This window comes from Felis catus, chromosome A1, assembly GCF_018350175.1.
Source record: "Felis catus isolate Fca126 chromosome A1, F.catus_Fca126_mat1.0, whole genome shotgun sequence".
Classification (NCBI taxonomy): Eukaryota; Metazoa; Chordata; class Mammalia; order Carnivora; family Felidae; genus Felis; species Felis catus.
The window spans coordinates 46,458,358-46,485,235 of NC_058368.1; the positions used below are offsets into that span (position 1 = coordinate 46,458,358).

A 26,878-nucleotide genomic window follows, 5' to 3' on the forward strand; every position below is an offset into this window, starting at 1 on the left:
CAAGCAATATTCTACATACTGGGATACCACAGTGAACAAATAAGAATCACAAAAGTCTCCCAAATGTTATTTTTATGCATGTCTACCACACCACGCTGGGGTCCCTTCACAGTACCTTGCCTGGTCACTTGCAGGATATGGTAAACTAATATGACCCCCAAATGATGCCCACTTTATATGGAAAAAGATACTTTGCTGATATGATTATGTTAAGGATCTGGAGGTGAGATTTTCCTGGATTATCTAATGGGCTCTAAATACAAGTATCCTTACAAGGTAGGCAGAAGGAAATTTGATTCAGGTGTGCACCCGCACCCACATACACATACACATACACATACACATACACATACACATACACATAAACACACACAGGAAAAGGCAGGAATTAGAGTGAGGGAACTACAGACCAAGAAGAAACTCTGGCAATTACTAGAAGCTCAGTGTCAAGGAACAAAGGCTCCCTAAGAGCCACCAGCAACTGTTGTCCTGCTGACACCTTGGTTTGGCCCAAAATATCAATTTTGGACTTCTCCAAAACTATGAGAAAATAAATTATCATTTGTCTAAGTCACCAAATATGTGATAATTTGTTACAGCAGCCACAGGAAACGAATACGGTATCCAGTAAAAGTTTTAAAACTAAATAAGTTACGTGATGAAGGCTACTGTTTAGGCTGGCCTTTCCTAAAGGGAGAAAAAAGATATTTTATTTTTCTTTTCAAGAAAAATATAAAAGGAACGTGTATTAAATACTGATAAGTTAAATGCACTACTCTCAAATGTCTAGTAATTAAACTTCACAAATGTTCCCCACATATAAATGTATGAAAACACATATATATACATACTACATAACATTAATGGCTTAAATAGTTTATATTATCTGTACTTTTTGAGTAAAGCATTGAGAACACTGTTATGTTTCATTTATTAAGGAAGACAATCAATCCATTTGTGGCTGTTTTACTTGTGCATTTTTCTGTTATCCTTACTTGTGAGTCTTCCCAGGGAATACAATGCATTTGTTATAATATACTCCTCAACATGCAAGGCACATTTCCACACTATGAATTTTCTCCTCAGAAGTTGAAAGGCTTAATGCATTTAAAATATTATAAATGCTGATATTGCAAAAAAGAGGTAGTTCAAAGGTTGCTGCTGGTTAGTTAGTAGCGTTTAGCAAGAAAAACAAAAATATGTAAACTCTGAAAATACTCCTCTGAATGCTTTCTTATAATCTTTTTGTTTTTTAAAAAGGAATGTTTCCATGGGATTAAGTCTGGATTAACATTGTCCTGGTCTAGTATCTTTTCCACAAAGATAAAATTGTGCTTAGAAGTTCTTATTTTTTAAGCAAAGTGCATGTGTGTGTACGACAGCTTTCTGTATCTTGAATGCATATTGGTTATGTGCCTAGAAGGTCACAATGAGAGAAAAAAATATGGCCAAGAAGCAAAACTATAAATCACCCAATCAATTTGAGAATATTAAAAAAAATTAAGTCAAATACAAATACTTACTAACTTACTTCTTAATACTTATATAAAATTATACTCCAAAACTAGTTTGCATTCTGCCCTAAAGATAAAATCAGGAAGATGGCCAAATATGCTAGCCAAATTGCACTCCTGGCACAGGAGGGGAGTATTTAGCATTCTTAAATAATTTTCTTCCTTCATTGTAAAATACACACAATTCTATAAAAAGTATGAATGTTATTGGAACTCTGTTGCTAGGATGAATTTATTCCAAACTGGTACTTGTTATCAAAAATGATTTATGACATGTACTCAGTCCAAATAAAGGTAGAGAGCACTACAGGAGGCACTGCGTTGTAAGACTCTACAAAGAGCCTTCTTTCTTTCATTAACTTCCACTTCGGGTTGCTATGGCATCCAGTGACAACCATAAATTTTGGAAATTATCACCATCTGCCCACGCCCCCTTCTAAGGTTACATAGAAGCCCACTCAAGCAACCAAAATAACAAATAAAAACTTGATAAGCAATCTCAAAGTTTTTCTTTTAATTATAGATACCTAAGTATGTAATATTAGGGCTGGGAAAAGCCTTTTTTTTTTAACATAAAAATAGCCATTTTTTTCCCGAGAAAACAGATGTCTCCAGGAAAGATTATTATTTAATTCCTGTGTTCAATTGTTGAAAAGGAAACATGAGGGAATGATTAGGAACAAATTGATAGATTTTAGAAATTTGTCAAAATTAATAATTTTTCTTTTTCACAAGACCAATTTTGGCAACTTCAAAGGTAAATTTGCATTGTTTATACTTTTCAAATGGTAATACTGGGAGTCCAAAATTACAGATCAATGTTCACAGGTAGGTTACAATTTAAATCTTAGAAAGGATTTGAGATTTGGGGGTCAGGGGTTGTTTTTTCTCTCTTTGTTTTGTTGAGGATTAAATGCTCATTTGTTTTATTAGTTTTAGAAACATGATTTCCAAGTCTTTGAAAGATACTGATATAACTATAGATTCTTGGAAATAAATATTAAAGATTCCAACTTCAGCTCAAGTTATGAACAGTTCGTGAGTTCCAGCCCCACACTGGGCTCTGTACTGACAGCTTAGAGCCTGGAGCCTGCTTCAAATTCTGTGTCTCCTCTTTTGCCCCTCCACTGCTCACTCTCTCTCTCCCTCTCTCAAAAATAAACATTAAAAAAAAGAAAAATTCCAAACCTACAGGTTAAAAACATAGTAGAAACATCATCAAACTAGTTTGCTTAATATCAACAATATTTATATATAACTTCTTCATAAATTTAAAATAATAACTAACATACTTCACCTTCCCCATCTTAGGAAGAAAAAATAATGTTTTATTTTTTAAAGAAGCTCAGAAATATGAAAAATAAAGTAGCAAATATAAGTAAAGTCATAGGACATAAGAGTCTATATATTCATATTACATCATATTCCCTGAATACACTAAGTTTTCCCTGGGAGGAAAGTGTTACATTCTTTAGAGAATTATAAGATTTCTTCAAGACCATTAGATTTCCAGTTAAAGTTAACGTTTAAGGATAGTAAATAATCCAAAGAATGGAGATATTAGCCTGTGTTCCCTAAAATCTAAATTTCTCCATCTAAAAAAGTTTATGCAAAAAAGACCAATTATATTGAATATATCAATATAATTCATGTGCAAGAGTCAAACTCCTGGCAGGTGCAAATCTTTGGACAATCTCTAAAAAAAAAAAAAAACAAAAACAAAAAAAAAGTGAAATACTCATATGTGGAATTTAAAAAACAAAACAGACGAACACAGGGGAAAGTAAATAAAAAAGAGAGGAAGGCAAACCTTTAGAGACTCTCCACTAGAGAGAACAAACAGGGTTGATGGAGGGAGGTGGATGAGAGATCGGCTAAATGGGTGATGGGTATTAAGGAGGGCACCTTTTGTAATGAGCACTGGGTGTTATATGTAAGTGATGAATCACTAAGTTCTACTCCTGAAACTAATATTACACTATATGTTAAGTAACTAAAAGTTAAATAAAAACTTGAAATAAACAGAAAAAAAAACAAAAAAAAAAAGAAAATAAGTGAAATAGGTAATAATGAACTTATGCTCTCTGTCTTACATTCACTGGGCTCTATAATTTAAGACCTACTTTTCCATCCATTTTACTCTCCTGATGAGTCTCTATTTCCTTATCCATCTCTAGAATATGACTTTTTAAGGTCTTCTTCAATATAATTCTTAATAAGCTTGAAAGAAATTCTGGTTTGGGGGTTCACAATATACTAGGAAGAACAAAAGTAAAGAAACAAAGGGAAGAAAAAGCCAAAAATGATGTCTCAGAAGAACAGCACAGCAACTGAAATATAAGAAATTGATCCTACTTCAAAAATGAATGTCTACTTATGTGGATCCTGAGAAACTTAACAGAAGACCATGGGGGAAGGGAAAGAAAAAAAAAAGTTAGAGAGGGAGGGAGCCAAACCATAAGAGACTCTTAAAAACTGACAACAATCTGAGGGTTGATGGGGGTGGGAGGTAGGGGAGGGTGGGTGATGGGCATTGAGGAGGGCACCTGTTGGGATGAGCACTGGGGGTTGTATGGAAACCAATTTGACAATAAATTTCATATTAAAAAAAATGAATGTCTATAATAATGAGTCAAGTTTAAATTATCTTGAGTGTCTCTGTTCCACCAAGCCACAGAAGTATGTAATATATTTCAGAAAGGGGTCTATCGAGAATAACTTAATATGTTGATTTTGAGTTTTGGTATATGATCATAAGTTATTTAGAAATTTTACTTACCCCAAAGTTACTTAATGTTGTTAACTAAGTAAGGTGTTGCTATTCTTAGATTCCGCTAAAATCATCTTATTTCATCAATGCTTTGGTAATGAACTATTTATTGTCTTCTCCGCAAAAGATTAAATATTGGCAGACAATTTGGAACCAAATCTTCCCTACCTTAGTATGAATACAATCTAGAATACCTTTCATCCGTAAGATAACTGCAACACAAACTTTTCAAATACAGAATAATGATTATTAAAATGATTTTTTTTAACTCTCCCTAACACAGTTCTTTGAGAAGTTAATTAAGTCAACAATTCTTAGGTCTTTCTTCTAGCACCCCTGTGTCTTTCAACCATAAAACATGAACAGTTAATATTTTAGTTATATCTAGCCTATGTGGTACAAAAAAAAAAATCGCCCATTTTTTTTTTATTCCGGAAATTTGTCTAGTTAAATAAAAACAGCTAAACTTACGTGCCTATTTCTTTTCTAAATCTCAAATTTGGAATTAGAATTTCAGCCAGTAGGATTCAATCACTAGAAACATGACTAATTAAACAAATGGAAATGATGATACTATTTCTGTAATTGGGTCATTTTCAGCTATTGATTTCATTTTTCTATGTCTAAATTTTTCATCTGCAAAATTAGCATAAAAATACAACTCTCCCTGGCACTTTAGATAACTTATTGTTAGGTATATACTGTGGTACCTTCCTGGAAAAGAGTTAAATATAAAAAGAATGAACAAATAGCTTTACATTCAACTCAACAGATGTTTTTGATAAAAGTCCACAAAGGTGAAGGAATTATCCAGATATTGTGACAAAAATAAAAGTGAATTAAAACAGGCATGCTTTTAAATAACTTTCAATCAAATATGAAATATGAAATCAGATTATCCATGGTGGTATCATAGCACAGAGAAGGAGAAATGTTACAAAACAAAAATAAAACACTGATACGGGAATTCAGAGAAAAAAATAAAGACTCTTTCCTTATCTTGCCAGATTATGCTTCCTGTATCAGTTGTGTTACATGGCAACTGTGTTCATACGTAAATCTCCTCAATAAACTCCTTTGATGGTAAGAATTAATAACAAATAAAATCATCATCAGGGCACCTACGTGGCTCAGTCAGCTAAGCATCTGGCTCTTGGTTTTGGCTCAGGTCATGATCTCACGGGTTGTGTGATTGAGCCCTGCATCTGAGCTGACTGACAAGGCAGAGATTGCTTTGAATTCTCTCTCTATGCCCCTCCCCACGTTCATGCATGCACTTTCACTTTCTCTCTCTCTCTCTCTCTCTCTCTCTCTCTCTCTCTCTCAAAATAAATAAATAAACTTAAAGAAAATAAAAATGAATGAAATCATCATCATTATAATTATAATTTGCTCATGGATCTGGATGAAACGTGGAAAGTGGGCAAACATATGTAAGTAAATAAAAGAATCAATGAACACATCCAGGTGGTAGAAATCAAATGAGTTATTTTTATATTTAGCGCATCATTGAGATTGTTTATGGCATGGAACTTATGCAGTCAAGACAATTCTTTTTCTTGCACTTTTTCAAAATTCTAGTAATAAACATCTTTCAGATGTTTCTAATGGAAATGTATTCACACTGTAGTTTGAAAAAATAGGAGATATTTTATTGACATAGTTACTGTCTTGTTTGGATGCATTTCAATCTATTTCTGAGTTCTTATGAATGAAAAAAATAAACTTAGAATCCAGAGACCTAGATACAAATAACCACTAACAGTTTTGAGCAAATTGACCTTGGGAAAGTCACTTGATTCTCTCCTAGCTTCCATTACTTACCAGGAAAACAGAGATTATCACTTGTTGTTTGATATTAGTGAGCAGATTAATTACAATAACTCCTAGCACAGTGCTCAACTTAGCTTCCTTCATTTTATTTTAAATAAATAAATGATGATAACCACAATGCAATTTCTCGATAAATTCTCACTGGTAACATTATGTTAGTGTGCACAAAACACAACTGATGGTTATAAGCACCTATGTAAACATAGATATGCATATATAAAAAACTATGGTATTGGCTGATTTTCAACATTTTTGGCATAAATGAGCAGCATTCTTACCTGTTGGTGGGATTATCCCAGGAGACATGAGGCCAGGGACAGAATGTGGCATGATATGAGAGTTCTCTGGGGAGGTGACACTTTGAGTCCTCTTAGGAGGCCTTCCAGGTCTAGAACTGAAACAAATAAACAAAAAATTTTTACAATTAAGCTGTTGTCTTACACATCATTTCAAAGTTGTTTCAAGTGGTAACATGGACTGTAAATAAATTTGTTTCAAGGACGGTTGCTTTTGCAGTTAGATGTAATAGACTTCCATCACTAATTAGATTACATGCTGAATTCATTTTCCTCATTGAAGATCAGCCACTCTTGATGCATAATTCATAGCCTGCACCTCGTTACCTGCTTCTTCATATTAATATCTATACACAGTTTGAATTGCCTCGTTTGCATATGCTAAAGTTCTGCATGCAGCCTTCAGCACGAAAATTATGCACTAACTTGTAATAATTATTACAGTCAGCCTGCTATTGATTTATGAGACTTTTAAAAACCAAATATGTGTAGTACTTGTAATGAATGATATTTTAAGGTTCTTCAGGAAATTAAAAGGCAATGGCTGCCTAAGGAAATGTTCTGCTTGTTTGATTTAATACTACAGTTAGCTGGGAGGTGGAATGAAAGAGTGATTCAGACCTATAGCACATTTTTCGATGATATGTTTTATTACTTCGCACTGCTAGCCTGATATCTAGATGATAAATGACAATACATATCTAATGTGTGAAAAGGTCTTGCAATTTCTTTATTTTTTGTCATTTAAAAGATAAGTCAAGTTATCATTTAACCCTATTCTATTTAAATGAACAGCCCCACTAGGTTGCTTTACTTTTAATACGCTAAAACAAATTGGAAAGGCTTAGAATTATTTGCAGGACATTGTTGAGAAACTGCCAGTATAGCATCTTATCCCTGCCTTCAGGATAAATAAAAATACTTTGTGTTTGTGTTTTAGTGGTACTTGTCCTTAACATGCTTATTGCATGAGATTAACTTTTAAAATTATAAAAGCAGAAGGTGAAAAGGAGACAAGGGTTTGCCATTTTTGCATGAGAATAACATGAAGAATATAATATTAGCAATTCTTGAAACAAACACACTTAGCATTATGTTTCTCCTTTCTGCCTCTGTATCATGAATGTGCTTTTATGAAAAACGCTTTTCCATCGTCTGGTCAATATGTGCTAACATCTCAGAACCTCCAGACAGGTCCTTCATAAGTTAGCATTTCCATGTTAGCCTCCACTGAGATCTTTTTTCTCATCAGAAGATTCAAAGATTTTACCTTTATTATTTAGTGTAAATAATATATGTGATCATTGATCAAATAATTATTAAGCACTTGCTGTTTTCAAGTGGAGATTAATTTGGAGGAATGGGTTCTTCAGTCTGTGGGAGTTTACACTCTTGCTAAGGGGGACAATCGGGTGCATGAATAACTATGGTGCACACCAGAATGTGCTAAGTGTCATAAGAAAGTTGCAATCTGAATACTAATTAGAAGTTAGGCAGAATGATGATACTTCTGTGCTTAGGGAAAGGAGTTAAGATTCCATGGCAGTAGAAGCATTAGAGAATTCCAAAGGATGAGTTAGGCATGGAGAGGAAAAGAATGGAAGAAACATGCACTCCAGTGAGAAGATGAGAGAGAAATGTACACATAACAACGTATGAATGTGCAGGATTGTTTCTAGTCAGCCAAAACAGCTCAAGTAAGATGAGGAGCAAAGATGGAAAATGCTAGATTTACTGCCTGGGGCCAGATCCTGAAAGGCTTGGAACCAAAAGCAAGGAGATAGATTGTGAGTTTGTTCTGCTATTCTATAAGGAAACTCTCCCTTGTATGGTTCTAAGTATCTGTTTGGCTACTTCTTCTTCATTATTATTCTTCATCTTCAGCTGTTTCTTTAACTCTTATTATTTGCCTAGGGTTAATCAACAGCCCTCTGATAGTCTCCATTCTTCCTGAGCAATCCTTCCATTGACATCCCTGAGATGATAAGGAACCATGGCTAGATATATATCTACAGCTTAGGTCTTCCTCCTGGGATTCAGGCAGATTAATGCCTGTCTACTGGAAATCTCTGCTTAGATGTTCTTTAATAATCTAAGACTCAGCTTGTCCGAATCTGAACTCAGCATCTTCCCCATTAAAACCTATTTCTCTTTCCCTAGTTCAGCAAAATGGCACCTAACTGATGAAGCCAAAAATCCAAGATCAGCTGTGTCTTTTCCTCCCCTTGTACACTCAAATATCATCTCAGTGAAGATCCAGTCTCCTTTCTGCATCCTCACTCTAACCTTCCAGGTCAATCCATCATTTCTTATTTGATCTACTATTACAGCCTTCTGAACGCTTCCAAGATCTACCTCCAACTTTGTTCCACTGTAAAGTCTAAAGTCAAGACAACTCTCCATACTGATCTCAGAAGGATTTTTATAAAATGCAAATTTGATCACGTTTTCCATTGCTTACAGATACTAGTAGTTCCCTATAAGATTCACACTCCTTATCATGGCACCAAAGCCTTCCGATGCTAGGTCCCTGCCTACTTTTCCAATCTCACCATTTTATTCTTACATTTGCGGCCCTCCTGAATGAAGACTGTCACAGTCGCTTTGGTCTCCTATCACACTAGAATTAGAGATGCCTTTTCTATACCAACTCCTCCTCAACCCCATTTCACCTGGCTAAACTTGGCTAAATGTTAATCATCCTTCTTACTAATCACTTTTTAAATATTTTTAATGTTTATTTATTTTTGAGGGGGGGGGGTGACAGAGAATCTGAAGCGGGCTCCACACTCTCAGCACAGAGCCCAATAGGGCCTCGAACTCAGGAACCATGAGATCATGATGTGAATAGGACGCTCAAACAACTGATTCGCCCCAGGCGCCCTTACTAACCTCTTCTAATCAGTATGTGCTTTCTATGCACTATGACAGCCCATGGTGAAAACTCTATTATAGCTCTTTCTGCACTGATCGTAGTATCTGCTCATTTGTTTCACTGTCTGGACTACATGGCAGAAAGTGTATAAAATACATAGGCACCTGAGTGACACAAGTCGCTTAAGCATCCAATTCTTGATTTCGACTCAGGTCATGATCTCAACATTGTAAGACTGAGCCCTGTGTCAGGCTTCATGCTGAGCATGGAGCCTGCTTGAGATTCTCTCTCTCTCTGCCTCTGCCCCTATGCCCTGCAGTGTGTGTGTCGGCATGGGGGGGGGGGGGGGAGTGGGATGGGAAGTGTATAAAATATATCTTTGTGGGGGCACTTGGGTGGCTGAGTCAGTTAAGCATCTGACTTCGGCTCAGGTCATGATCTCACGGTTCATGAGTTTGAGCCCCGTGTTGGACTCTACACTGACAGCTTGGAGCCTGGAGCCTGCTTTGGATTTTGTGTCTCCTTCTCTCTCTGCCCATCCCCTGCTTGTGTTCTCACTCTCTCCCTCTCTCTCTCTCTCTCTCTCTCTGTCTCTCAAAAATAAATAAACATTAAAAAAAAAAAAAGCTAAAAAAATATCTTTGTGTCCTTAGAACTTAACTCAGTGCCTGGATTACTATATATATTTATTTTCTTTCATCCCCCCCCCCCACTGCGTATATTTAAATACATTTTAACCCAATTTAGGAAGTCCTTTCCCCAAAATTCCTCAAGTATCCTACTTCATCCATTCCAGTGGTCTCAAGGTTTCCAAGAAATGAAAAGTAAGGCACAAAATAATTTGGAATCTAAGTCTAAGGATAACCTAACTATACATCAGAAGTCCAGAGAAAGAGCACAGAGATATCGAAAGATTTCAAGCAAGATGCCATGGAGAAAGTGGGAAAGGAAAAAGAAACTAACATTCAAGGTTTTAGCCCTTTAATTTGTTTTGCTTTCAAAGAAAATGCAACTGTTTAAGAGTACTTTATTATTCAGGCCACAGGAGCTGTCCTCACTGCCCTCACTCTGGAAGTAGAAGTCAGGCTACTAAGTAGGAACACTTTAGTTCATGCTGTGATTAGAATAGACCCAGTGGGCTCCTTTCACCCCAGATATCTCCTGCCCAATCTATCACCCTGCCTCCAATTCCACCAATAGAGATTTACTGCTTTCAGTCTTGAAGGTTTAAGATCTTTTAAAGCCTCCCATTAAAATGCAAATACCCCTGGTGGTGATAACACCCTAAAGCCATCAACTAACACCCTACTGAGGATTAGTTTACAATTAGAAGAAAACACAGTTTTGAGATATTTACCCAAAGAATGGAGGGGACTGGAAGGAAAAATTTGGAAGGATAGTCAAGTCACTTATCCTTTTGCCTAAGATAAGACCACTAGAACCTATCCTTGGAGTTATACACAACTTCCTGGCAGAGGGGAAGTTAGAAGGTTGATTTATTGACAAGACTTTCTTCCATCCCTTTAAGACCTACAGTTCTGTTGAGTCCCCTTATTGATGGGCTTGGCATTTTACCTTTACTGCAGTCTTAGTCACTAACTGCCAAAGGTTTGTCTCTAGGGAAGATAACCTAATTGTAAAATACTTGAATATTTAAATTACTTTCAACAGAGCTTTAGGGAAATTCCAGGAGAACCCATGTAGTAGTTGTCTTGATAACTCTATCTTTAAAGACTGGCTCTACCAATTTTTTAGAAGGTGTGGCCCTGATCAAGCCACAAGTTAGGATTAACTGCTCAGAACATCTGATTAAATCATGATCTTTTTTTAAGTGGAACTGTTTACTTTGTAAGAAATAAGTTATTCTTGGAAAGAAAAATAAAAACTTAACTGAAAAGAGGAAGTGAAATAATTAGCAAAAGCATTTCCTTTTGGAATGATCAATGGCCTCAGTAGTAGCCACCTTTAAGCCTCCTTATCTATAACAGTAACCCAGCTCTACCCCCAGAGAATTAGAACAGCTGAACTTTCCTAGTTCTAATCAAAGCAGAAGACCTCACTTAAATAAATTATTACCCTTAACAGCTTGAATGAAATCAAATTTATGACTTTGGTAATTGTTTTTGCCAGCTTTACATATGAGCCATAGTGTAGCCTTTAGTATTTGCAACAGTCTGCATTAAAAGAGGAGTGCGATGGCTTAGAGGTGTCCAAATCCACACTTAATATCTCACTTACTTAGGAATCCACCCAGGCAGGCTCTTTCCTGCAGTTCTGAATAAAAAAGCTTTCTTTTCCAGACAGATTACTGAGTTGATGTCTCTCCTTAGTTTATACCATTAAGTCAGTCTCGTGCTAATTTCTATTTCCCTCCCACAACTGTATAATGTTTACCAACTTTTCCTAGTCCCTTGTGGTACTTATTCAGGGTGAAGTCAAAATCCAACTTAACAAAAGCAAAACAAAACAAAACAAAACAAAAGTAATCTGAATTAATAAGAAGCTAGGTGCATCCAAAGAGTGGTGACATTTAAAATGTTAGAGGGTACATCACAGATTTTTTCAATCCCCAGTCTTCTCCATAGACATCATCTTCTGCTAATCTTTTCAGTAGTTTTTGGGAAATTAAGTTCAATTTTCTTCCTGAGAGTTGGAGCAGAGAAACATGTAAAATCCAGAAAGAGATTGTGACAGTTATGATTTAGGAAATGCGAAAGTAGCTATGTAGCAGAAATTTTGTTTCCAAATCCTACCTGCTTAAAGAAGGGTTCCATTTAAACATTCAATTCATTCACCCATATCTGAGAGAAGGGAGATACTGAACAGCAAGCTAGACACAGGGTTGCAAGAATAAAGATTTACTCCCTTCTCTAAGGAGGAAAACAAAACTAAATAACCTGTGAAATAATAGAGCAGAAGAAAAATACATGGCAGCAAGTGAGCACTGATTTTAGTCTTGGGCTACAAGGGAGCATTTAGGGGGTGAAAGCAGCTTGCTCTATGAATCTACAAGAGTTCATTTGCCTCCTCCAGTCTACTTGCCCCAGGAAAACTCCAATTGTGTTTTTATTTTGCATAATTTTTTCTAGTAAACTACTTCTACAAAGCCAAGCCAAAAAAAGGAGAAATATGACCAAATACATAGTCAAATTTAACACGCAGAAGCGTACACACACACACACACACACACACACATATTTTTATTTCTTTCTACTTGGAAAGGTACAATTTCCTTAATGATTTGTGTATCCACTTGAACATTTTGAGGTCATGGAGAGGGATATTTATGAAGAGATTATGAGAAGATGCTTATGTTCTAAGTAAAGTGAAAAAGCAAAATAAAACCTGCAGATATGGACATAACAGAGCACAAGGCAGACAGCAAAACTAAGTAAAACAGGCAACGAATACACATAGAAAAAAGACTGAAAGGAAACAGACTAAAATATTAGAAGGGGTAATCATTGGATGGAGAAATACATATTTTTCTATATCTGAATATTTTAGATTATCTCTCAAAAGCATATCTTAATTTAAAATATAAAAAGAAACAACATTAATTTGTTTAACACTTTAAAGAATTTTTTAATGTTTATGTATTTTTGAGACAGAGAGGGAGAGAGAGACAGAGCATGGTGGGGGGAGGGTGGTCACAGAGAAAGGAAGACACAGAATCTGAAGCAGGTTCCAGGCTCTGAGCTGTCAGCACAGGGCCCGATGTGGGGCTTGAACTCATGAACTGAGAGATCTATGACCTGAGCCAAAGTCATGTGCTTAACTGACTGAGACACCCAGGTGCCCCAAATTGTTTAACACTTTAATGACTGACCATATTTTTTTAGATAATTCATTGTGGACAAACGCTGATCCTGGCTAAACATGATCAGTGCCTTAGATTAACTTCTATATATTGTAGGAACTAAATCGAATTTATCCTTTTAATCTTTATTCTATACTTCAGTTTTAAAATACCTAATAAAAAGTAATTAGATGTAAAATATTACCCTTCTGAGAACTATAAAATTAATCTAAAATACGAAAAGTACAAATAATCATTGATATCTTCCAGATTAAATCAACCCCATAAAATAGATCTACATAAAAAATCGACATAATAAATCGACATAAAAAAATACAAAGGACCTCTTAAGATTAATGCATGTATATATTTCACTAAAAGAAGTAGCTGACTTATAATCTTCAGTTTGTAAGTGGGTACATTTTCCCTTAGAAAGATCTTGTTAACTTGCTAGTTGAATTTTTTCAACTTTCTGAAAGACAAGAATATAAATAATCCAGAAAGAGTATGATTACCATATTTTCCCTCTGCAAGGAGTTTTTTTTTTCTTTTGATATTAAAACTTTGAGGAATACATTACTTTTTTTTTTTTTTGCAATGATGACAAATGTGAGCACTTTCTCAATCTCCTATGTCTCATTTGTGTGGACTTTCTGTGTTCTCTGTATAGCTGTGCGTCCCAGCCATGTGTATTTCTCAGTACGAATAGATTGCAAACTGACTCATAAAAGAAATGACTTTCCACAGTCACCAAAACACTGACTTCCGTGGGGCAAGCGCTTAAAATATCACCAGCTGACACTTGGAGAGCACCCTCAGATTACTGCTTATGACCACAAAGCTCCCAAAAGTCCCTCAACTCTTTATAGGGCAGGAATTATAGACTGAATTGTGTCCCCCCCCCCAGATTCATATGTTGAGGCCCCAACCCCAATGTGATGGTATTTAAAGACAGGGCCTCTGAGAGGTAATTAGGCTTAGATGAAGACATATCAGTGAGGACCTCATGAGGAGATCAGTGCCCTTACAATTAGAGACACCAGAAAGCTTGTTCGCTCTCTCAGCTGTGTGAGGACACAGTGAGAAGTCCATTTACAACGGAAGAGAGCCATCACCAAAAACTGACTAGGCTGGTACTCTCCTCTTAGACTTCCAGCCTCCACTACTATGAGAAAATGATTTTCTGTTGTGCACGTCACCCGGTCTGTGGCACTTTGCTATGGCAACCTGAGCAAGACTAGGACAACAGGAAATTCTGTATGTAACTGAACAAATATATATTCAAACACAAAATAAAACTTCCTTTCAAAAAGAATTAAAAATAAGTTTTTTTAGTGTCTCCGTACTTTTGAGAGAGAGCACGTGAGTGGGAAAGGGGCAGAAAGAGAGAGGGAGATACAGAATTTGAGGCAGATTCCGAGCTGTCAGCGCAGAGTCCAACTTGGGGCTCAAACGCATAAACGGTGAGATCATAATCTGAGCTGAAGTTGGATGCTTAACGGACTGAGCCACCCAGGAATCCCTGGAGAATAATTTTTTTTTAAAAAAAGATCTGTGCTTGGGGTGCCAGGGTCCTCAGTTGGTTAAGCATCCAACTACGGTCAGGTCATGATCTCACGGCTCATGAATTTAAGCCCTGCGTCGGGCTCTGTGCCGACAGCTCAGAGCTGGAAGCCTGCTATAGATTCTGTGTTCCCTCTCTCTCTGCCCCTCCCCTGCTCACATTCTCTCTTTCTCTCTCTCTCTCTCTCTCTCTCAAAAATAAACATTAAACTTTTTTTTTGAAAAAGGATCTGACTCAAATTAATTGGGGAAATGCCCAGTTAATCCTATTGACATATACAGTTTCAATATAGGAAGAACTTCACACATCCTCAAAGTTTTTAATATTTTTGTTTTGTGGGACAAATATAGGAAGAACTTCACAAATCCTCCAAGTTTTTAATATTTTTGTTTTGTGGGACAGCTTCTCAAACCTTTCACTATGCTAATATGTATTACAAATCTCTACCAGTGTGGTAAAATAGGCATTCATGAAACTTAGTTTACCATGAAATCTGTTATTTCCAGTGAGTTTCTTTCGAGACTTGTGATCTAATGGACTATGTTCTTCCTAACAGTCTGCTTGTATTTAAATTATGAAAATGCCTCATGTCTCAACATTGCCAAGCCAGGTTGTGTCACAGGTCACATGACAGTTGTCACAAGTGAATTATTTCCTAGGGACAAGAAACATGGCAATTCTCATATTGAATACACTTGAGGTAAGACTTGATAATTACTCAAAACACAAGGTTAACATTAATAAATTGAAATCATCACTAACAAAAAATAAATAGGAGTTGGAATTAGCTACTCTGGTGCCTCTGATTTCAAAACCCACACTATCTAGACCTGAAATCGTACCGAAAATGTATTCAACACAAAACCTGTTTCACAGGTCATGGACAAAATATCTGAGTCTCCAGTTGAGATAGAACTTTCAAATACTGAATAGGAAACTATCCCTGAAACAGTTATATAGGAATAGGACTAAGCTACTCCTGAGCATTTGTATATTAAGAGTTAAGAACTAATGACAGCCCAAAATACTAAAAACAGTCCCTGTTGGACAGATTACACCTGCGATAATCTAGTTCAAGTTCATAAGTCCCTCTCCCCCTTTTTACAATCTATACATAAGAGCCACATTAAAAAGATTCTTGGTCACCTGGATGGCTCACCCAGTTAAGCGACTGACTTCAGCTCAGGTCAGGATCTCACAATTAGTGAGTTTGAGTCCTGCTCTGGGTTCTGTGTTGACTGTGCAGAGCCTGCTTCGGATCCTCTGTCTCCCTCTCTCTGCTTCTCCCTAGCTTGTACTCTCTCTCTCTCAAAAATAAATAAACATTAAACAAAAAGTTTTTAAGTATTCTTTAAAATTCATGGAATATATTTAGTTATATTAATTTCAGAATTAAAATAATAATCTTAGTTTAGATTCCTTAATTTAGAGAATATATTTTTAAGATTAACTTTTATCAAAGAAGGGGTCTTAATATTACATGGATTATTTACTTACATCAATGTTAATGACACCTAATAAAGTATATCTAATATATTCATATTTTATTGATATTTTGTGGATTAAAAAGTAGGTTAATGTAACTTAAAATTTTTTAATGTTTATTTATTTGGAGAGAGAGAGAGAGAGAGAGAGAGTGAGCATCACCAGGGGAGGGACAGAAGAGAGGGAGAAACAGAATCTTAAGCAGGCTCCAAGCTGTCAGTGTAGAGCCCCATGCTGGACTCGACCTCATGAACTGTGAGATCATGAACTGAGCCAAAATCAAGAGTCAACTGCTTAACCGACTGAGCCACCCAGGCAGGCATCCCTGTAACTTAGAGTTTCAATTTAAAAATATAAATGTTTAGGGGTACCTGGCAGGCTCAGTTGTTAAGCGTCAGACTCTTGATTTTGGTTCAGGTCATGGTCTCATGCTTTGTGAGAACAAGCCCCACGTGAGGCTCTGTGCTGACAGTGTAGAGTCTGCTTAAGATTCTCTCTCTCCCTCTCTCCTTGTCCCTCCCCCGCTTATGTTCTCTAAATGAATGAATAAATAAATAAATAAATAAATAAATAAATAAATAAATAAACAAACATTTTTTTAAAAATAAATGTTTAATACTATTTACTTTTACCTTTCCATAGCATATATTGTACATCCACATATATGATATTTCTCCTAGTGAGGACATTGTTCATAAATGTCATTTAGCAACATGTTTGTCTAGAGAGCTAAATATTTTTAAACTTTTAACCACCTTATAATTTTCTCCTCTTCTCATAATTATGCCTTCCAAGCCACAGATGAGTCTAGCACAAAATATCGTTTTTACAATTTTCAGCAAAGACTAAATCCCTTAAACGACAAATCCTGAAATAATTAGAAACAATAGTAAATGGCTTTCTTAAGGTTTTTGAGAAGATTTAATACTTTATTGGCTTCTTTCTCACAGTTCCTGTCATACCTCAAAACCGTATTCTACAAAATTTAAATTTAATATTAAAGGATATTCCAGTTAAAATATGCACTATCTAAACTAATCTTTTACACCAACTATGGGCTCCATGGTCACAAAGAAGAAGTTTTATTTCTTAAAATTTTTCAATTTGAAATTCAGATGACTAGATCTTCTTTGCAATTACTGTTGGCTATATTTTGTTTGAATCATTAGCAATGTATTCAGTCTTCTATTTCACTGGCACATACCATGACCTGTTCATAAATGTGCAGTGGCTCTAGTTGGCTGTGTTTATAGATCATCTTGAATCTGTTCCCAAAATACAGCCACTGCTCCAATCTCAAAATAATACCCAACTCTTCTCTGTAGGAGGTGGCATTTCCAACCCTCTGAGTGCCCTCTTCCCAAATGTTTTTAATTTATTTGGGGATAGTGCATAAAATAATAAAATAATCACAGCTGTATTATACTATCAAACCGTAGGCACTGGGCTAAGTTCACTATGTGATCTAACTTTTAATATTCGTAACAAACTTTTAAGATATGTATTATTATTATCATCCTTATTTTACTGATGAGAAAATTGAGACACAGGGAAGTAAAATGCCATACTCAATATCCCGCACATAAAAAGTAATAGAGTGGGCTTGGAAAAGGAGGGAGGATAAACAGGCAAAGCATAGAGGTTTCTTAGGGCAGTGAAAATACTATACATGATACAATACCAAGAATTGACCCTGATGCAAACTACAGATTTGAATTATAATGATGTGTCAATGTCGGTTAACTGTGATGAATGTGCCTCTCTGGTGGAGATGTTGGCAATGGAGGAGGCTGTGAATGTGTGAAGGCAGAGGCTATGTGGAAATCTGCACCTTCTGCTCAATTTTGTTGTGAACCAAAACTTCTCTAAAAAAATAAGTCTTAAAAAGTTATAGAGCCAGGTTGTGAACCAAGACAATCTGGTCCAGAGGCCAACCCCTGAGCACCATGCAGTCTGCTTCGGTAGCGTATCTGTTTGTTCATTTAGTCAACAAACATTAAATGTTAATGTTCATGACCTTATATTGTGCTTTGGAAATACCAGTGAGATACTGTACCCGAGTTCAAGTAGCTGAGTCTATTTTAGGAAATAGATAGATGTATAAAGAAATGCAATAAATCATGTTAAATACTGCAGTAAAAGTTCCAAGTAAATGTTGTAGGAACATCATAGTGGGGGTACCTCCAGAAAGAAGAGATATCAGCAAACAGGAGTTAGTCAGCTTAAGTAGAGGAGAGGGATGGAGTATGGGAACATCCACAGAAGCACACCCCTCCTTTGCACACACACAAACACACACTTCTGTAATGAAATCCTGAATTACTCAAATTCATGCTCCTCTTTTCTTCCTTAAAATGGCAAGTATCACACAGTCTAGCACATAATCTTTTTCAAATAGCTTCATAGGTCATAACTCATCTCTCCATATTGTCTCCATACTTCTGACCTTGGCAAATATGCTAGACATACCAGTAGGTACTGATTTTTGGTCAAATTTTTTGGGACATTATGATTCCTTCATCTACTTTAAATGTATCTTTGCTGTAAATGTTTTATTTTAGGGCAATTCAAAAACAAGTTGGTGTTACATAATCAATTGTGTAGATGAAATCTGACTCTAACCAGTAATTAACCCATCTCCTTTTCACTCTTCTACTCTGACAGGGGTTTGTATCCATGACAAGGAAACTCATTAATGACTCAACTGAGTTTTATCATTTTTCTATAATTTTTATCTCAATCTTAATCATGGTAGCTACTATATTTTTTTAAGTAAACAGTGGGCCCAATGTGGGGCTCAAACTCATGACCCTAAGATCAAGAGTTGCATGCTCTAATGACTGACCCAGCCGATCATGTTTTTAATATACAAGATGAAAATATTTGTAAATAAATTATCACTAACCGACAACAATAAGGATAAAAAAAAAACTATAGTAAAGGTACATCAGTCTTGCTGTTCTAAGGCAATCAGAATCATAAATTTCTGATAAAGTACATCTTCACACATACAAAAAAAAACTATTTGGTATAAGCATCTTCACTGATAGATCATAAAAGGAGACGCAATAGTTATATTTATATTAAACTATTGGTGCTTAGAGATGTAGCTTCAAATGAAGGTTAAAAACAGAATCTATGAAATCAGAACTAAGAAAATCCTGTCTTCCTGCTTGTGAATGCAGAGGTAAGATGGCCGACTCAACCCAAAATACGTTTTCACCTTCCACTGACAAGTCATTTGTTTGCTACAGCTGAAGAAAACGTATATAACTAATTTATTTGAGAAACCTGTTAGAAAAAAGATACATTCAACATTTCCCTCCACTGTGTAATGCACGGGGAGCTGTCAAGAAATGTAGTCATGAAGCACAGAGATTTGGATACCACCCCCAGGATTCAGAGACCTCCTGACAACTTTTTGATACTCCCAGGAGCATTCTAGGCCTATGAACTAATAAAAGGATTATATTAAGACAGACAAAGGTATGCTGTTTCCAGCCTGCAGAGATTTAATAACATGCTTAATTCATTATCTGACATAGATGTTACATAAGCACCAAACATTGCTATTAATATGATTTACATTAATTGAATTCTATTTAATACTTTATGAAAGTGTTTTCTTTAATGAATGGCCTTTTAATACTAATGCTCAATATTATAAGAAATTATGATATAAACTGCCTGCGCTGAGTTGAAGAAGACATTGACAATTGTCCTTTCAAGCTTGAATAGACATTGTTTTATCACGGGATTTTTTTTTCTCTTAGAATACTGTGCAGAGGAGGCTATTAAAATCCCAATCATCATGTTAATTCCTGTTTCTGTATTTATTTATCTGTACCCAAATCATAATCTAAAATACTAAAAAGTATTGCCCTGTGTTACTTAAATTGACTAAAGTATAATAGCTTTTATTTAGAGGTGACATATTTATATGTAGCAGGAATTCTTGTGAGCACTTCATTTAATTCAATAATTTCATGAGACAGAAATATTTCCATTTTATAAATATGGGAACTGAGGTAGAGATGTGTTAAAAATAGTGTTACTAGAATAAAAATATAGATTTTCTTATTCACTGGTTCATATGGAAAAACTGGTTCATGGGTTAAGTATTGTGGCCAGCATTACTTTACAGAGAAATCTAAAAAAGTAACAGCTATTGCATTTTATTTTTTTAAACAAATTATAGAATTCTGTATTTCTGTCAATTTCTTTATGTATTAGAGGACTTTCTGATATCTAGAACTCTGCCTTGGTCTCATGGTCAGAAAAAATGATTCTCAAAGTCCATGAGTCTACATCTGATGACATATTCTAATTCGTTCTTTCCTTCTAAAATTATTAGAGCCCACAGAAATGTGTTGGGTAAACACTGGGTATAAAGACCACTCCTAGATACCATGTCCTGGATACCATGACAGAGATAAGGACAACAAAATACAGCGTCTTCTCGAAAAAAGTTTCTTATTGGTAGAATATACAGTTACTTATGATACTAAGTCTCAAGTAATTTTTTAAAAGAATATTTTTCAAGTACTACAAAGAAGGAATCAGCATCTGTAGTCATCTTGAAACATGAGTGTGGATTTTGACTGACGGAGGTAAGTGAAAAGGCAGCATTGAAGGTTTTCAAATACCATGATCAAAGACCCTAAGACAGAAAAGTAAGTAATGCTCGAGAAACGATGGGTAGCTTAAGGCCTCAATGGATGCTCCATTTGCACAGAATTTCTAGACCATAATTTTATAGATTTAGTGTGTTTCTTATGTGCTTTACAGTCCTGGCTATGTTGTAAGACCTTTTGCTTGTTTCCTCTGTTACTCTCCCTGGCTCTCCGGTATAGAAGGAAGTTAATTATGTGAATTCTGACTAATACAACCAAAAGGGGTGGGTGAACTTGGTAACTATAGATCATATTGTAATAGTATGCGATAGTATGTGAAATATCATGGCTCACCATTTTGTAGATTTTCATGATGAGACTTGAGTGAAAATTATGTTAGCTGCTATTGTCAAGATAGAGATTAAAAGTCATCAGATCTAATAATAACTGCATTTAGTCTGCGATTGTCATTACGCTAAATACTTTGATACACATTGTACGATTTAACCCTCACAATAACTCTATCAGAAAAATATTGTCATTATGCCCACTTTACAGATGAATGGAATGATGGAGAGAGGATATGTAACTTGAATAGACCATAGACTGCTAAGGTAGCAGAGCTGAAAAGTATCAGGTCTGACTGAGCCAAAGTCCACTCTGAACTGCCATTCTAATCACAGAAATGTTTCAGCTCTGAGGAAATTTACATCAGAAGTAAATAGCCATATGCAGAAGAATTTTTGAAATTCACTTTCAAGGCTGCATTTCTATTCTACAACTCTGAATGTATTTATTATTTTGAAATACATTTACTGTCTTGAAAAATAATTGAATGTTCCTGCCCCCATACCTTTGCACTTGCTGTTGCTGCTTCCTAGAACACTCTTCAGGAAGAGGACTCCCTGCCTCAACCTTCCCTAACCCCCATACATCATGGCATTGGATCCAGTTAATAGTTCTGTTCTTTCACCCCAATGTATGTTTAGCCTGAGTATTGTTTAGAAATACTATATATTTCTTCGCTTATTAGCAACTGTGGTTTGTCTCGTAGGCTTCATGTGAGAAAGAATTTTTGAATATGTTTTGTTCACTGCTATATCCCCAAAATATAAGAGCAGTGAGTGGCACAAAGTAAGGACTCAGTAAGTATCTATTAAATGAAAAAAAAAATGAATGAGTGGGTGAAGGAAGGAAGAGATGCTCACTGCTGACCTATGGCCATCTGAATCTACATTGTCTTTATAGCTATTTAAGTACTTGAGAGGCTGAAGCTATGACGTGTCACAGTGTTTTGTACGGTGTCAATTTGATAATGATGATGAAGAGGAAGGCCACTGAGTTTTGGCAGTCTTTGCATTATCCTACCTCTACCTAACTAAATACTATAGATCTGTCTTAGCACTTCAAAATGATGTGGTTGAAAAGACAACACTCCATAAATTATTAAACTAATGGCAATATGTAGAGCTTGAAACCATCAACTAGGGTATTCTATGCCCAAATATGTACATTTTTGAACTTGGTTTTGAAATCTAGACACATGTATTTAAAAATGTAATTCACATATCCATAATAATACATTTCCTCTTTTTTATTTTTTTAAATATTTTTTATGTGTATTTATTTTTTGAGAGAGAGAGAGAGAGAGGGAAAGCTGGGGGGGGGGGGGGAAGGCAGAGAGAGAGGAAGAGAAAAAGCACAGAGCCTGACTCAGGACTCAAACTCTCGAACTGTGAGATCATGACCTGAGCTGAAACCAAGAGTCGTCTGACTCTTAACTGAGTCACCCAGTGGCTTAACTGACTGAGCCACCCAGGTGCCCCAAGGTGTACATGTCTAACCATTTGATTTAATCTATGCATCTACATGGTCATCAAAAATAAACCATCTTGAGACTAAAACTTTGTTTTCATAGATTCCTCCCTACATATGCATGATTATATACAAAAGTCCTAAAATCCTGCATTTAATTGCATTGTAAGGCTACATTATTCAAAACATGGTATCAGAACATTTCACTTATTTGGAAAGTTGAAATAGATTCCCATTTTATGCATTTAAGGAAGTAGATTAAGTAATTACATGCTTAAAAATTGAAAAAGACTAAAAGAAAACTATTCTTGGGATAATAAAGAACTTTATAAGCATGACATTAGTGCCAGAAACTATAAAATTGATTGATAGAATTATCTGCATAGAAATTAAAAACATTTTTAGGAGACCTAATATTGAAAGATTAGGGACAAAATAAAAAATGTGTACATCAAAGACAAAAGATTATTGCCCTTAATTTATAAACAATAAAGAGTTCAATATTAAATGGCAAAAGAATATAAAAAGGAAGAACATAAATATATAATAATAAACATAGAAAAAACTGCAACCTCACTAGTAAAAAAGAAATCAAAGATCAAACCAAGTATAAAATATCACATTCTGTCCATCACATTGGCAAAGCTAAAAAAAAAAAAAAAAAAAAAAAAAGCACTGATACAACACTGATAAAAGTACACACATTGCATATTTTTCAAGGACCACTGGCCTAATGTATCACAATTTTTAATATAAATACTTTTGGCCCAATAGGTTCATATTGACAAATCTTAGAATTTATCCTGAGGTAATGAGAGATAGAGAACATGTAAAAATAAAACCCTAAAGGTTCATATAAATGTGTTGATTTGAATACACTACAAGAGATCTTTGTTTGAAATTCTAGCAGGTCATTAAAACTATATTTTTAGGAAGCTAAACGAAAAGGATACAAAAACATGTTATGGTAGATTTTTATGTTTTACAACAAGCTAGACCATAGTATGGTCACCGTATATGTGCTATCAGTGGTTTTCCTCTTGTATGCGATTATAGGTTAGCTTTACTTTCTTACTGATTTTTTGAAATCTTCTAGATATTTGGCAATGGACAAGGTTTTGCTTCATTCTGTTTTGTTTTTAATCAGGAAAGCAAGAAAGTAGAGCATCCAGAGATGGATTAGGTGATATTAAAAGCAAATTGTTTTTCAAACACCAGGAAACACTAACAAATAACACTCTGAAAATATTCAAAGTAAATTGTATAATTACAGAAGAGTATTTTATTTTAGAAGCATTAGCACAAAATAAAGATAAATAATTAGAAGTGGATCCTAACTTGCCTGTGTATTAGGAGCATAATTTTGAGTCTTTACTGACTAGAATTTGTAACTTGGCTATTTCCCTTAGGGCAAGTTTAGCCTCCAAAAGTCCTATAGGAACTGCAAGTCCAAGAGGAACTGCAAATGCAAAAGAAAACGTTTTTGTCAAAAACTTTAAAATTTGATGAAAAATGAAGACATGTGGATGGCTAACTACATAGAAAACTCTCAGCTTTACTTACACTTTGAGGTAGTCAACTTTCTTTGTGTTTTTCTTTTTTGTTTGTTTTTATTTTAGAGAAAGAGCAAGAAGGAGAGGAGCAGGGGGGAGAGAGAGAGAGAGAGAGAGAGAGAGAGAGAGAGAGAATCTTGAGCAGGCTCCACGCTCAGCTCAGAGCTTGAGACACGGCTGGATCCCACGACCCTGGGATTATGATCTGAGCCTAACTCAAGAACAGAGGCTCAATTTACTGAACCACCCGGGTGCCCCAAGGTGGTCAACTTTCAAATTTCATTTCTTTTTTTGTTAACATTTAATCTAACTTTTCTGAAAACTAGCTTTCCATATTCCCAAACACAGGGCTTCTTCAGACCTCAAAAACGAATATTAAACCGTAAGTTCTCCCAGTTTGAGTGAGAAAGAGTAGTACAGTGGTCCCTCCTTATCTGTTGGGAAGATATGCTCTAAGACCTCCAGTCGATGCCTGAAACCACAGGCAGTACCGAACTATATACTGGTTTTTCTTATACATACATATCTAAAATAAAGTTTAATTTACAAGTTAGGTACAGTAAGAGAGTAACAATAATAATTAATAATAAAATATAACAACTATAACAACATACTATAATAAAAGTTATGTAAATGTGGTCTCTCTCTCAAACTGTTTTATTGTACTACACTCCCCTCCATCTCTCGTGATGATGGGAGGTGACAAAATGCTTACGTGCTGAAATGAAGTGAGGCAAATGACAGAGGCCCTGTGATGCAGCATTAGGCTGCTACAGACCTTTTGACATTATGCAAGAAGGGGAATCATCTGCTTTCAGACTATGTTGACATCAGGTAACTGAAACCAGAGATAAGAAGGGACTACTATATATCTTCCTACAAGATCTGGTACAAAACTCCATACTCGTGTTGGGTTTACTGTTAAGATTTACTATACCTAAATGGGTGATGTGTGGTGGGTAGTTTATGAGCAAAGCCTAGTAGTAGGTAAGGTATCAATCTGAACAGGATTAAAAATAACAATGGTAGAATTTTGCTATAGAAGACATTTGGGGGGCACCTGGGTGGTTCAGTAGGTTGCGCAACCAACTCTTGATTTTGGCTCAGGTTCATGGGATCAAGTGCTGCATCAGGCTCTGTGCTGACAGTGCGGAACCTGCTTGGGATTCTCTCTCTCCCTCTCTCTCTGCCCCTCCTCCCTCTCTTTTCCTCTCTCAAAATAAATAAATAAATATTTTTTTAAAAAAGAACTTTGAATCAATCCAAGGAATTTCTCTTGTTTTCAACTTTCACACAAAACTCTTCATAAAGTTGGAAGAAATATTTGAAGTGGTGTCAAAACCCATATTAACTCTCTCAAATAAACATTTTAGTCAAATATATAAAATTTTTATAGATTCACTGTATGCCAAAATGCTAATCGCTTTTCATCAAAACATTGTAAAAGTGATGCTCCTTTTCTTGTTTTGCCCAGTTCTAAATTTGTACTGCCTAAACCAGTTGATTGCATCATCTTAATTTTAAATGCACCTTTTCTGTTATATTGTTTAGTCTCTGTTTGTTAGATTTTCTTGACTAATGTATTCTGAAGTTCTGTAAAAAGCATACATGTGCACATGTGCATGCACATACACCGTTTTGACACGTGCTAACATTCTCCATACATGCTAAAGCCAGCGAAATGGCAAATGGAGGGAGAAAAAAGAAAAAAGAAAGGACAAAGAAATAAAACAAAAAATTGATCTCAGCGAAAACTGAAAGGCATTCCTACTGTTAAGAAAGCAAGTTCAGGAACATACAGCAAGAGACAGCTTTAATTTATATGATACATTTACGGAAGTGCCATAGAGGAGGTTAAACCACTGAGAGTACCTGGACTAGCCCCCTACGCACAAACATACTAATATTCTAATGTTGTGGGAAGGAAGATGCCTTTAGCTTTTCCCCCTCTGTAGAACTCGAGTAAATAATGCAAACTTCATATTTGAAAACAACAATTAATACATGTGGATGTTTCTAAACGTTTCATATCCCTCACCACATCTTAGCTTTTAACTGGCTAAGAGAAGTTCAAAAAGATTAACTTTTAATAAGTTAAAAGCAAAATCCATTAATTAACTGAAGTTAATTTAAAGACTTCTAAATTTTAACTTTAGTGAATTATTTTCTAGTAACTTTTCCTGAATTATAGATTAAAAAATACAAAACCAGCACTTGACCTAAAATCTAAAATCAGACTTGCTAATAAACCTTTACCAGTTCTCCTTGATCTTCAAGCATGTAGTAGATATTAATAATTTGCAGGACTGATAGATGTATACATGCAGAAATGAGGTACACACAAAAGGGTATTAACTGACAGCATTTTTAACAGAAACACAGGTTCATTTAAGTAGATCTTTTTTCATAAATGTTTATATATATATGAATATGAATCAATAAATATGAATGCTTATTAAATTGCTACATGATCAAGATATTTTCTTGGTAAGAAAATATTTAAATCTGAGATATAATAAACTCAGTATGATTGTTGATAACTATAACATTTATAATTATTACATGTAATTTTAGATGCAGTTTTCCCCAAATGATCATACTTAATTCACCACGTAGCCTTCCCATAATACACGAATGCATATCACTCTGTATCTTATTACCAATTAATTTCTATTTGATGACTTTTTGCTCAGATATGTAAGTGAAAATCACTTAAACATCAAAGCATGGAGACCAGAAAGACTGAATGGAAAAGGAAATG

General features: G+C 35.3%; 1 protein-coding gene across 2 annotated transcripts in view; it reads right to left on the bottom strand.

Annotated features, from left to right (window-relative positions):
* DACH1 (dachshund family transcription factor 1) overlaps nt 1-26,878 on the bottom strand; it is a 432,209-nt gene that overhangs the window by 239,046 nt on the left and 166,285 nt on the right. For both annotated transcript variants that reach the window (XM_045054180.1, XM_045054176.1), the window contains exon 2: nt 6,396-6,511. In XM_045054180.1, the coding sequence (XP_044910115.1) occupies nt 6,396-6,511 (116 nt within the window). The remainder of the gene's footprint in view (nt 1-6,395; nt 6,512-26,878) is intronic.